The sequence below is a fragment of the Cyprinodon variegatus genome, unplaced genomic scaffold (genome assembly GCF_000732505.1).
Source record: "Cyprinodon variegatus isolate N-32 unplaced genomic scaffold, C_variegatus-1.0 Scaffold46, whole genome shotgun sequence".
In the NCBI taxonomy this organism is placed as follows: Eukaryota; Metazoa; Chordata; class Actinopteri; order Cyprinodontiformes; family Cyprinodontidae; genus Cyprinodon; species Cyprinodon variegatus.
In genome coordinates this window covers 376,898-390,365 of record NW_015150499.1, presented here as the reverse complement: position 1 = coordinate 390,365, position 13,468 = coordinate 376,898, and the positions used below count along the sequence as shown (strand labels likewise).

Sequence of the window (13,468 nt, the reverse complement as noted above, 5' to 3'; positions counted from 1 at the left end):
TGTGAAGCAGATAAACGTTTGATCTCACTGAGATTGAGCTATTTTGCAAAGATCTGGTGAATAGATGTGCACAGCTATTCACTTGCAGCTATATTTGCAGGAAAATTTGGTTCTATAAATTATGTAAATCCCTTAATTGTCCCACAATGGATAAATTAATTCGCTACATTTAACCCATCCCCTTGGAGAGCAGTAGGCTGCACCCATGGAGCAGTCTGGGGTTAAGGGTCTTGCTCAGGGACCCAGAGTGGCAGTCAGTGGGAGTGTGTGCGACTTGAACTCAGAATCTCTGGGAACCAAGTGCAATACTGTAACCACTAGGCCACCACTACCCTTATTAGCTTAATGGAGCTGAAAATAAAAAAATCCATACATGAAGTTAAAATGGTAAAAATGGCATTCAAAGTTAAAACCTCAGGATCCTATTCTAACTCTCTGCTGAAGGGTGAAATAATCAGAAAAATGTATATTCAAAATCAATGTCATGATTTCCATTTTTGTTGTTATTTTTATTTATTTTATTATTACTTCAGTCAGTTAAATTCATTTCACAGGCATCTGATTTTTTTTTCTATCTTAATGGAAGGGTATGTAAACTTTCAAGCACAACTGTACAGACATTACATATGAACAAGATTCTACTTCTGCTTCTCCAGTAATCACGATCTGAATTTTGTTTCCTTTCATCATTACAGTCATTCAAGAGAAGATATTTCCACCTAACCCAGCTGGGGGATGGCTCGTATAATTTGAACTTCTACAAGGATGAAAAGATCTCCAAGGAGCCCAAAGGAACCATTTTCCTGGATTCCTGCATGGGAGTAGTTCAGGTACACTGTGGATTCTTTAGGTCATCTCTGTCACGGAGGCCCTGATTGTTGAGGGTTGACCGTTTGAATGTTTTACCAAACAGGATATCCATGTTGGCGCCGTGTTTGCTAGTGACGAAGCCTACTTCCTTATGGGGGATTTAAAATCCTGACAATACAGGCAACCGCTCTGGAAGTTTCCACAATGCAATCTTGAGTATATGGCTCGGTTAGTTTAAATTGGAAACAACAGCAGATAAAAACTGTCCAGAGAAGCTGTTGACAACTGCTGAAGAATATTCTCTGCATCTCCATGAAACCTGAGCTCTTCCCTTCCATAGGTTGTGTTTTTCTGCTGATGCTCAGCCACTGAGGCAAGGTGAATGCTGAGGTCTCACTTCCGAGCACTTTCCTTTGGCCTCCCAATCAATGCTGCATGCTCCATCTGATTGTTGGATGGAAAACGCTCCATGTGTGCCATATCAGGAGTCCATCATCACAGTTGATGGAAATATTCTAATTTAACCTGTCAGGTGGTCAGCTGGATGGTTAAGATAAAATCATATAGGGAAGCTTGACTGTGGTAATTATAAGCTTCAACTTTTATCTGTTTGACTTATGAAGCCTTTAACCTCCCCTTTCCTTATGTCAATAAAAAAAAATATATTTTTTTATATTTAGTATCTCTAAACCATCAGCAACTTGGGTTTAAAAATCTGATCCAAAGATTAAAGTTAAAAAAGAGAAAAATAAGTAGGAGCTCAAAGGTTTAAAATTCCTTTGACTTCCTCTTGTCTCTTCAGTCTATCCTCATCCCTCTGAGAGAGGGCCGTAGAAATCAGCCAGAACCTGAATGATTTCTGCTGGGTCTTGGAGAGACCCCCCCTTTCTGTATATTGTGGCAGATTAAGAGATCCTAGTTGAAATTGCCACAATACGCAAAGCCAAAGGGAATTTACAACTTATGACTCGCTGCCAGCAGTTTGCACTAGTTTAAAGAGCATTTATTATTCTGTTTGACAGCATAAGAAAGAGGGGACATGGTGCTTACTTTGCTTTTGTTTTTACTGGAACCAAGATACATCAGACAGTGCAGCTTTTTGGACGGATCAAGCATTGTGTTGACATATAAGGAGCTTGATGCGATCAACAGAAAGTTTCCCACTGAGATTCACCCCACGCCATGCTGCAGGCCCAAAACACAAACTAGATGCAGTTGAATTTGCACACATACAGTATGTACCACTCCCAGAGTTCCACCCTGCAATCACTGTGGAGCTGAGACTTATGCATAAAGCACATACACGTAACGACGGATTGGAGAAACCACAAAAACCCTATTTGTCTCCTACAGTGTATCTAGTACAGGGCGATGTGTATTGGGGTCTGGCAATTGCCAGCAAGCACAAAGCGGCAGTAGGGAAATCACTGGGGTTCAGTGTTGTGGTGGCAGCTTGTCTCAGGAGTCTTTAACACTGAGTGAAAGACCATTATGTGTTATATGTGGATCAGCATGGAATTAGATCATCTAAAGATGGATCAACCACACTGAGTTCAAATATAATTACACCCACACTTGAATGTTGATGCTTCTAGTAGCCTAATGTAGTATGACCTCCAGTAAAGTTTGACTCTGCACAGGGTGGCCTGACAACCTGTGGGCAGCAAAGTCTCCGTTGCAGACAGAGATTAGTATTGACTGTAAAGGGGCTTCCCAAAGAGGAAAGGTCTGCATGCATCCAGATTATGCCCAGTGGAAAGTTACTGGTAGATCAAAGGAACTTTAAGTGGTCTCGGATACAGATTACGAGCGAGTCCTGGCATCACGTTTTCACATGCGCAGGGAGCTAGCACAGTTTATTTAAACAATTTAAAAGTTAAAAGCTACATTTTGATAAGTTTGGGACGACTAAATAAATGACGGACTTTCTTTAACATTGAATAGCTGGTCTGAATCCATCTTTTCATGTTTTTCATTATTATATAGATTTTTTATTTAGATTTTTGAACAGTACTGTAGTCCATCTCTATGGAAGACACCTAGGCTATAACTTTAACCCTAAACCCTGATAGCAGACATGACGCAGACATGTTTACTGAAAGCAAAAACACATTACACATCTTAACTACATTTTTCTTTCTAAAGAGTAAAGTATATTGAGCAACATGTTTATTAGATAAAGAAGCCATACCTTGTTGAAAAAAGATGGGTATTTCACTGACATAATGAATAAAATGTTTGTCATTATGGTTTTATTTTACTCCACCATTTCTCAATCCCATTAAATATGCTGTCTTATCACGCAATGATTATAAGAACTGAATCTTTTGGACATGGTTCAGACTTTCTTGTGTTCTTTTCCAAGTAAACTGTGAAATCGCACGTCATTAGGCAGTGGCCCAAAGCCGTTTCCTAATAACTTGCTCTATAAGTAGACCTGCAGATGTTTATGTTGCAGCTGGAATAGCACGTGAGATGACTTCATGCCGTAGTTCAAGCAGCTCCTGCACTGTGGGAGGTGGGAAGCAAGCGTTTGCTCAACAGCACGTTGGATCTGTCCTAAAATGCGGTTTACGATTACTTCAGACTCACTATGAGCTCAGAAATTTAAATAGTTCCACAATACAATCTGTCTGAACGTTTTATTCTCTTTTTTTCTTCTTAAAACACAGACTTGGACAGAATCATTTGTGTGGTTTTGTGTTTTTGTCAATTCAGTCTTTTTTTAACCTACGGGGATGGTTATGATTCAGCCTTTTCTTATCATCCTAGTTTTATTTTTGTCCAGAACAGCCCCTCATTATTTACATTGGCTGTTCCTCCCAATCTGTTGTTTTGACTTTTCAGGCGAGGGAAGGGAAAAAAAAACACAGAGTAACAAATTGCAAGCTGCAAAATAATGAATCAGCTTTCCACAATCCTTTGCATACTCCTCTTTAGTTTATTTAAATCTATTATAAATATCAGACCTCTGCAGACTGTTACCAACAAACTGCAGCTGCTTTGATCCCAATTCGTTCTCAATCGGCTGAAATGGAGAACTGCAAAAGCTCAAAATGGGTCAGTGACATCACTTCTTGTGGCTGATTGAGGTCATATTTTGGCTGCAGGTATTCTTTGGTTTTCTGCAGCTGTAGAAGGTCTCTGCTGCTCCCTAGTTCCTCAGCTTAAGCTTATTTTTAATTTTATGGCCTATATTCCTTTCAAAGCAAGAGTCAACTGTTGTTTATTTATATAGAGAAGTTTTTGGTCCAACTTGCTGTGTGATCATTTCGTAGATGTATTTATCTGTGAGCTTAAACAGCAAAGAGGGAGCAGTGAGGAGGATGGAGGTATTGAAAAGAAGCAATCCATGGTTTCAATCATAAAATTAAACATCTGCCTTTTGCTGGCTGCGTGGTAGTTTAATGTTTGGACTGGAACTGGAAATAAAACATTCCACCTACCCAACAATTCAGGTTCCCTGTTATCTGTGCTGGATAATATTACTTAGGAGAACCTTGTCCTTGTTTTCATTCCATCTTCTCTACAGAACAACAAAGTTCGGAGATTTGCTTTCGAGCTAAAGATGCAGGATAAGAGCACCTACCTTTTGGCTGCGGAAAGCGAAGCAGAGATGGAGGACTGGATCAACATGCTTAACAAGATCCTCCACAGCAGCTTTGAAATCGCCATGCAGGAGAAGAGGAATGGAGACATTCATGATGGTGTGTGTATTTTTTTTTTCTTTGTGTAATTTTCTGTCCAACTTCGGGACGAGGGCAAATATTTAAAATGAAAACAGTCATTGTTTAAAGAATGAAAACCAGTTTGTGTGATAACACGGTGGTCAAAAAAATATGGGAATAATGTGAGCGTTTTACTTTTAGAAAATCTGTTTCAGTCCGTTTCTTAGAAAAAGTGAATACATTAACATCTGAGGTGAGATGAAGAGATTTGAAGCACCTCCATATCTGCAGCAGTCTTTGGGTCCGAGATTGAACAAATTTGAACCCCAGTCTGCAGATTAAACCTCTAACTCTAACGGAGACAGCTGGCAAAGTAGATTTTAGACTTTAATTCATGTTTTTATTACAACCTGTTTAAATTACTGCTGGGTTTTGGAAACTAAGTGGCCCGACTACAGTTGCTCCTAATGCTGCTGCTCGTCTTTCATCTGCTTGCGAAACCGAGTGCACACTGCTCCTACTTTAGCCGAAATTCGTTCTGTATCCGGATTAGTTTAGTTTTATTTCATATTAAATGCCTTGATGGTCTTCCCTGAGAGTATCTGTCAGACTTAGTTCTTCTGCATTCTCCCTTTTACTCCCTATGGTTGGCAGATTAGATTTTACTAGTAGCTCCAAAGACGGTCAGAGAGGTGTCCAGGATTTTTCTACCATCGCACCAAAACTATGGAACGATTTACCTCCACCTATCAGCCAGGCTGACCTATTTTCTGTTTTAATTCCTCCCCTAAAACCATTTTTCTGGCTTTAAGCTGATAAACTATGTGGTTTTATGGTCGTTTTTTATCTATCTGCTCTATATTTTATTTATTTTTTGGAATATTTTAAATGATTACCTTTTTAGGGGGTGTGTTAAGCACATTTATAATGTTAACACTTTCAAGCTTTGCAGAGATTTAAAATTTGGCAACATTGCTTGACGGTTGTCTGCGTTTGAATTCTCCCCGTGTGACCCACACAGTGTTGCATAACCCTTTACCCAAGTTGATCCTGACGCCTTTATCTTTGTATTAACCAGCCTTTAGTTCCTGGGTTGTTATTTATTCATTTTTATGTAGCGAAGCTAATTATGTTGTCCAACTGTTGCCATTATTAGATTTCTTTCAGGGAAGCTTAATGATAATGATTTGTTATGAGCAGCTTCCATAAGTCCTGGAATACATCTGCTCTGTTCCCCTCTGGCCTCTGTAATGTATAATGATGTTTTAGATGTAATAGCAGACCACCCAGGCTTTTAATACTCACCTCCCGCCTCTTAGGAGGCTCAGCTTTGTAGGAGAGGGAAAGCAGCCGACTCCCTGTAAAATGCTCCACTAATCTTTTTAACTCCTCTGCTTTTATTAATTATGCTGTGCATCAGAGAAAGGGGAGTGGGGCCATTTAGGTAGAAATATATCTGGGAGCTTTGTTGAAATATTCTTCTAAGAACTCTGGTGTCTCCCTTTCAATCCCAGCTGATGCCGACCACAGCTGAATTGCTGTTTACCAAACCTAAACATGTCAGGAAACGATTATAAGGGATGTGTTTTGTCATCTTTTCTTTTTTTCGGCGTCCATTGTGATTTTGTATTTTCTTGTAGATGATGATCTTGGAAAGTCCGACAGTTCTTCTGGCAGCCTGGATAGCTTTCAGGTAGGTCCTACTTTTGTATTTTTTGGGGGGAAAAAAAAACAAAGGCGGAGGAACTCCTTTGCCACAAAAATATGTTTTCAATTTTGGTTGAAGGATTGTAGGTCTGACAAACCTATAGCACCCTAAACATTGACTCAGACTCAACATAAAGATATGTAAAAAAGCTTTAATTAAATTCATATTTTACCAAAGTGGCTTTATGTTAATCTGAAAAATATTGAAAAATGAAATCTTAAATTTGAGTTGGGGAGTTTGCTGAGGTACTCCTTAGGAAATATATGTTACTAAAACTTTTTTTAAGTCTTTTTTTGTTCTTTCTTTTTTTAAGCCAAGCCAGGTTTCTGTTAACTGGTAACTTTTTATTCATTGCTCCCAGTTTTCCTTATGTATGATTAATGACCCAAAAGCCCATCTCTGTTAAACAAAGTGCACAGTAAGCAGTGCAGTTTAAGGTAGATGCTATCTAAAAGCCTTTCCTGTCCTTTCATCACAAACCTAAAACTGACCAAAGCGAAATAAATGCTCATCAGGATCCAAAACCTTTGCTATCTTATATAAGTTGATAAAAGGCAACTGAAAGTTCATTCTGGCCTGGATATTTTAAAATTCAACAGAGTTATGATGCAAAACTATTGGGATGTCTTCAAAGGTCCCTTTTACCACAGTATTTCTATAATGATTTTCAGACATGTAACAAGAAAGAGATTCTGTCTAGATTGTCAAAAAAAACATGCTGACTTAAGGCTCAGCCCTGGTTTCCCACAGTTTCTAGGCAGGGATCTATGAAGGGTTCCTGTAACGTATGAAATGCCCTGGAAAGGAAGAACTGTTGTTCTGTCAGAAGAGCATATGCGCCCAGATTGGCATATATTGTTCTAATACGCATGCGTGCACATGCCAACAGAGAATTATTCCCACATTGAGTTTTAGCAGCAGTATACAGACCAGCAAAAACACATTTATTTTAACTTTTAAAAAAGAAAATCAGCTTTAATTCTACTGTTATTTCTTGGGTGTAGAAACAGCCAGACATGATTGAAGTTTCCGGGATGTTGAAAGAAGAAGCCTCTATAGCTAAAACCATATTAGTCAATATTAATTTAAAAGAAGTTACTTAAAGAGTAAAAAACGTGTGTGCGAGAATTAAAATCTGGTTAAATTTTGTTTTCATGTTTAACATCATAGAAAAATATTGTGACCCAGAATTCATTCAGCCTATATAAAAACTAATCTTATGCTTATCTGACAGCGTATGCTGTTAAGACGGAATGCAGGTTTAGCAGAGTATGTATTAGACTTAAATTGAGAGTATTTCTGTAAAAAAAAAAACACCCATGCTTCTAGAGTGAAACAAAGAATAAATATCTTAAAATAAATAATAGATTAAAAAATTACCTGATGACCCTATGGTTGAAGATGTGTGAACCAATAGGTCTGGTTCTCTTCTAAAAGCTCTGGGAACCTCTACAGACTGCATGGCATCATTAACCTTTTTAAACTGGGTGATTTTTCTGAACATAAAGGCATAAATTAGCACATAAGAGGTTTGATAGAAAAGATTTTCAAAAAAGGAGCATTTTTGGATCAGTTGATGAGTTTTAAAGCTTTTTTGGTAAAGAAGACCGAAGTCCTGCAGATTGAAAAGGTTTGATGCTGTTATTGCACTAATAATTGAAAGAAAATATGTTTTTATTAGTAGAAATGGATGAAAAATGGAACAGAGGTGACAGATTGCACCTGAAATGAATGTTGGCACCTCTTTTGTCCGACCACTGAGCATCATGTCATCTGTTATATATGAAGCTTTACTTCTAGCTGGCTGCTAATATGAGCAAAATGTCCTAAATATGAAATCAGCTATTAGTGTAATTGTGACTTTTTTTGCTTCGGTTCATGCAGCATTTTCTTTTTTTTTTTTCTTCATTATAGAGCACGAGAGATGCAGAGTCAAGAATGAAGAATGAAACGAGACTGAAGCTGTTCACAGTGGATCCGGACACGCAGGTAGTTCATCGCCACCCCCTAAACGAGGTTCACACATGAACAACTGTGATTTCAACACAAAAGATCCAACCTTCCAATGCGCTGTCTGCAGAGACTGGACTTCTCAGGAATAGAGCCGGATGTTAAACAGTTTGAGGAGAAGTTTGGCAAGCGGGTTCTGGTAAACTGCAACGACCTCTCATTTAACCTGCAAAGCTGCATAGCAGAGAACGAGGAGGGGCCCACCACAAACGTAAGGCTTCATCTTTACCTAAAGATCAACCTCTGGGCATATAGTATATGCTTCATCAGCACTCTGACTAATGAAGAACTGCTGTTGAGATAGCAACCAGGCTGTTTGCTCAGGAATGGCGATTAACCTTTAAAATGAACTCTGATGTCCTGCTGTCCCTCCTGGAAACAACAATCTATTAAACTTTTGACATCTTCTCCTTCCACAAACAGGGTTAAATGTTTGTGTGTTATTAAAGACTCATCCAGTATCTAGCTTTTACATAACAAGAACTTAGCCTGGTTTGATGCCATGGCTCACTAAAAATAATTTTCATAACAAACACTACAACACCAAACTAAGTGAGCTACTATAAGTTTTAGTACTAAAGAAAAGCAGTATTTTTTAAAGAGTCTATATAACTGCTTTAAAACATTCATTTTAAAATATGTTCATAACATGTTTCATACGATTGAACTAGACTGTGAATAAACTAAAATCAAACTGATAAATAAGGAGATGAAAGAATTGTAAAACAAGTTGGCTGAACAGGTATTGGAAAATATCTCTGTTGTAAAAGGCCCTACCATTTGCAAAACATTACAAATTGACTTTATCTGAAAAAGGAACAGATGCCAGGTACTAAATTATAAGCTGAAGTCTAATTTACTAAACTTTATTGTCAAATAAATGTACATCAGATTAATGTGATCTACATTTCTACACTACTCAATTAAACCATGCAAGAAAAATTTCAAATTAGCACTTTAAAGCTCTTTTTTTGAAGAAAGTATTAATGTTGTTTAGAAGTCTGTATTTTTTACTGGTGTTGTCTGCAGCTTTGGTTAAACTAAGTGACTGGGTGTGTTGTTTTTATTTATGCAGGCATTCACAACCCCTTTTTTTTCTGTTTTGCCTTGTTACAACACTTATATAAAAGACCAAGGGGACTTTAGACAGATTATGGAGAAAGTTGTGACAAAAGCTTCAGGCAGGGTCGAGTTAGGGAATCAAGTTATAGGCTTTAAAAATCTCTCTGATCTCTGCCCAATCAAATTTCTGGAAAAAGAACGAGATCAGCATAACTGTTAACACCATGAAACATGTTTATTCCCATAAACAAATCATAATTTGAAGTGATTAGCCCTTTACCGCCCATGTCCAACTCCAGCCTGCATTTTCCTATGAAAATGATCAACCGTTTGGTAGACCAGGCTGTTAAAGCCTTAAGTAACAAAATGTGCAAAAAAAAAAAAGTTTTAACTTTATACAGTAGTAGTCCTTTAAAATTTTTCCCCAGTTTCCTTGATGGGCCCTTGGCTGGTCCCCTACAATTCCTTTTTAAACATCAATCTTTGTACTTAAATATTCTTTCTGTCATGATTTGTGGAATTTAAGATCTAAAGAGAAGGGCATTTTCCCTGTAATTTAGTTAGAGGGTGGGGTAGAGTAAAAAAAAATATGCCCTCCCAGGAGAAGGAGGGTGTCACTCAAGTGGTTGGAAGTTAGGGGGGGATTCTGCTTGGAGTTGCAGGGAAGTGGGCTGCCATTCAGCTGGCATTTGACTGGGAAGGGCCATTTTGAATAGCTGCTACTGTAGGACTGTTCTCATTGAACATCATCATCACCTCAGACTGTCTCTGTTTGCAGGTGGAGCCTTTCTATGTCACCCTGTCGCTGTTCGACATCCAGAACGGCAAAAAAATCTCCTCTGACTTCCAGGTTGATTTAAACCACCAGTCCGTCAGGGGTATGGTTTCCAGTAGCACCAGTCAGTATGTAAATGGAGGAGGCGAATCACGATCCGCTGGACAACCTTTGATCCACGGCGTTCCAGAAGCAGCTTTGCTGTATCCCAAACAGGTCAGGAAGAAGTTCAAATATGGCTACTGGAACTGACAGGACCTGTGTGCATCTGACATTTTGAATGATGCTTTCTAGGGAGTGTTTTCTGTGACATGCCCTCATCCAGATATATTCCTGGTGGCTCGCATTGAAAAAGTGCTTCAGGGGGGAATCAACCACTGCGCCGAGCCCTACATGAAGAGTTCAGACTCCACTAAGGTAGGAAGCCGTCCCTGGTCTCCACATAAATTCTCCTGTTCCTTTAAACCCATGCATCCACCATCATTCCTGTGTGGTCACTGACGAACAGGATTAAAAACTAGGCTACTGGTTTAGACCATCAACATGCCCAGTTTTGTTTCTCTCTCAGTACATCATGTATTTCAGTGTTTCTGTTTTCCACTAGATGGCACAGAAGGTCTTGAAAAATGCCAAGCTGGTGTGTAGTCGACTGGGTCAGTACAGGATGCCCTTCGCCTGGGCAGCAAGGTACATTCTTCTTCTTCTTCTTTTAGATTTCAACAGTTTTCAGGATAAATCTTTTCTTTAGAGCCCTGTTCCTCACCTAGAATATCCAGATCAGTACGAGTTGTGCAGTTTGAAATGTGAACTTTACTATCATATTTTTTTCCTTTAATATATAGTGAATCTCAAAGTTTGTTATTCCTCCGTCAGAATGACCATAATAAACTGAAATGAGGAAAATATCTAGATCAAATTCAGCTGCAAAAAAATCAAATGTTAGAGAAAATGAAAAAAATCAAATACTTCAAAAACAGCTATAATCCAGCAATATTGCTATGTTGATGCCCCCTTTTTGGGTCAAGTCCAATGTTCAGTCAATGTTAATTCGATTTTTCTAAATTGAGTAAAACTGTTGAAAAAAATAAAGTACTAAGGTCAGAAATTGGGTTCACAAGAAGCCAACAGAAGCACTGAAAAAGCTGCAGAATGTTTTTTGTGTGTGTGTGTGTGTGTGTGTGTGTGTGTGTGTGTGTGTGTGTGTGTGTGTGTGTGTGTGTGTGTGTGTGTGTGTGTGTGTGTGTTACCTACAATGTGGATGTATTTTGTAAAATGTCCTATATTTGGGGACTTACAGGTACATATGGGGACATTCAACCGGTCCCCATATGGTAAAGTTATGTCCTGTGAGTTGGGCTTAGAGTTAGGGTTAGGTATATGTTCATAATTGTTAGGGTAAGGGTTTGGGTTTGGCCATATAAAATTAATGCAAGTCAATGAAATGTCCCCATATGTCCTGAAAACACGGGTGCGGATGTGTGTGTCAAGTTCTGGTTGTGTTTAACTTGTAAAACAAAAAAGCCCTCCATTCATCATAGGTTCCAGATCCGGTAGCCGCATTGCTAAAAAGAGAAACTTTTTCTAAATAAAATCTCTCTCTGCACCAACCCTAAAAGGGTAGATTTTGGAAATTACACATTACCAAAATAACACTGTAACACATGGTGGTGGGAGCATCATGCTCTAGGGATACTTTTCTTCAGATTAATCTTTTTTGTTGTTGTTCATTTTTCCCTTTTTAATTCTAAATAATGTTTATGACTTTGAGGAAGGAAGAGTAAAACATTTTATCACAGATTTATTTTTGCAGGAAGATGTTGAAAGGAATCCTAATTACCAGCTATTGATCTTTGATTGCAAACATGTAACCTGAAGCACATGACCAATAATACTCACTTTATTATAATGAGCACCTGGGTGATTAGAAATGGGTTTCATACCAAATACCAGGTTGGTTTTCAGGGTTTCTATCAGTATTTTCTTAACAAGTTTGACAATGTATTGTTTTTCACAAGAAAATGGGATTTTTTTCCCTGATCTTATTGATTTGTGCTCATTTGTTTCTTGATGTTAACAAACATGTGATATGTTTGTCTTTTTAGGCATCATAGCATGTTTAGAATCACAAACAAAGCATCAACATATAGATAAATTACATCACTCCCTTTTATTTGAGAAATGGAAATCAGCCTCTCTGCTGATATTAAATAAGGAATATGGAATTAGGTTTTTGCAGGAGATGAGCTGTATGTCCTGACTGTGCTGTATTCTTTTTTCTTTTCTCAGACCCTTGTTTAAAGATGCATCTGGGACACTTGATAAAAGTGCTCGCTTCTCACCTCTTTTCAGACAGGACAGCAACAAGCTGTCCAATGACGACATGCTTAAACTGCTGGCAGATTTCAGAAAGTGAGTTAAGTCTCTCTGAGCATGCTCTGTTATTAGAAGCTCTAAGTAATCTTGCAGATGTGCTGGATGGAAAATATCTCCACATGCAAAAAATATTGCTCTGTCTTAGGAAAATCTCACCTCTGCTAGCATACTCCTGCACCCTCTCTAGACGAACTGTCTGCTTCATATTTAGTCTAACAAATCCTCGACTTTAGCTTATTTTTCTTTTCTCAGACCAGAGAAGATGGCCAAGCTGCCTGTAATCCTTGGAAATCTCGACGTTACCATCGACAGTGTTGCCCCTGACTTAACGAGTAAGCTCCTCAGGGTCTAACAGAAGAAATGAAAGCTGCTTTTCCTGAGAGCATAATATGCCCCACTGTCTACACTCTATTCATCTTGTCTTATTTGTCATGCTCCTGCGTCTAGATTGCGTTACCTCATCCTACATTCCTGTGAAGCAGTTTGACATCAGCGAGAGGGGCAGCGTCTTTTTCGAAGTGGAGGAGTTTGTCCCGTGCATCGCCAAATGTTCTCAGCCTTTCACCATCTACAACAATCACCTCTATGTCTACCCAAAGCACTTGAAATATGACAGCCAGAAGTCGTTTGCAAAGGTAGCACCGTCACACTGCTCCTTAATTTATTTATTTACTTGAAAGGGACAGCATGTATTGATGAACTGCAGGAGCTGTAAATACACTTGGATTCAGCTCAGTTTTCATCCATAGTCCTGTAAGATAGGGGCAGCAGGTACAAGGAGAAGCACACGGTACATGTAACAAGAAATATATATATATATATATATATATATATATATATATATATATATATATATATATATATATATACAGATGAAACATACTTGTAACAAGGATAAAGACAATCAAAAAAATCATAAAAACAATTGACAGTTTAAAAAGAAATACAAGGCAATACCCACAGACGACATGGGCTTATGGGCTTTACGTTCCTCTAAGAAGCTGAGCTGATATGTAAAAGTTTTAGTTGTTTTAGTCACAGATTTTTTACCAACATCTGGTT

General features: G+C 38.4%; 1 protein-coding gene across 7 annotated transcripts in view; it reads left to right on the top strand.

Annotated features, from left to right (window-relative positions):
- dock9 (dedicator of cytokinesis 9) overlaps positions 1-13,468 on the top strand; it is a 97,400-nt gene that overhangs the window by 52,726 nt on the left and 31,206 nt on the right. For all 7 annotated transcript variants that reach the window (XM_015370476.1, XM_015370470.1, XM_015370475.1 and 4 more), the window contains exons 7-17: positions 696-830; positions 4,343-4,517; positions 6,119-6,171; positions 8,101-8,175; positions 8,267-8,407; positions 10,037-10,249; positions 10,328-10,450; positions 10,638-10,720; positions 12,320-12,442; positions 12,659-12,738; positions 12,854-13,041. In XM_015370476.1, the coding sequence (XP_015225962.1) occupies positions 696-830; positions 4,343-4,517; positions 6,119-6,171; positions 8,101-8,175; positions 8,267-8,407; positions 10,037-10,249; positions 10,328-10,450; positions 10,638-10,720; positions 12,320-12,442; positions 12,659-12,738; positions 12,854-13,041 (1,389 nt within the window). The remainder of the gene's footprint in view (positions 1-695; positions 831-4,342; positions 4,518-6,118; positions 6,172-8,100; positions 8,176-8,266; positions 8,408-10,036; positions 10,250-10,327; positions 10,451-10,637; positions 10,721-12,319; positions 12,443-12,658; positions 12,739-12,853; positions 13,042-13,468) is intronic.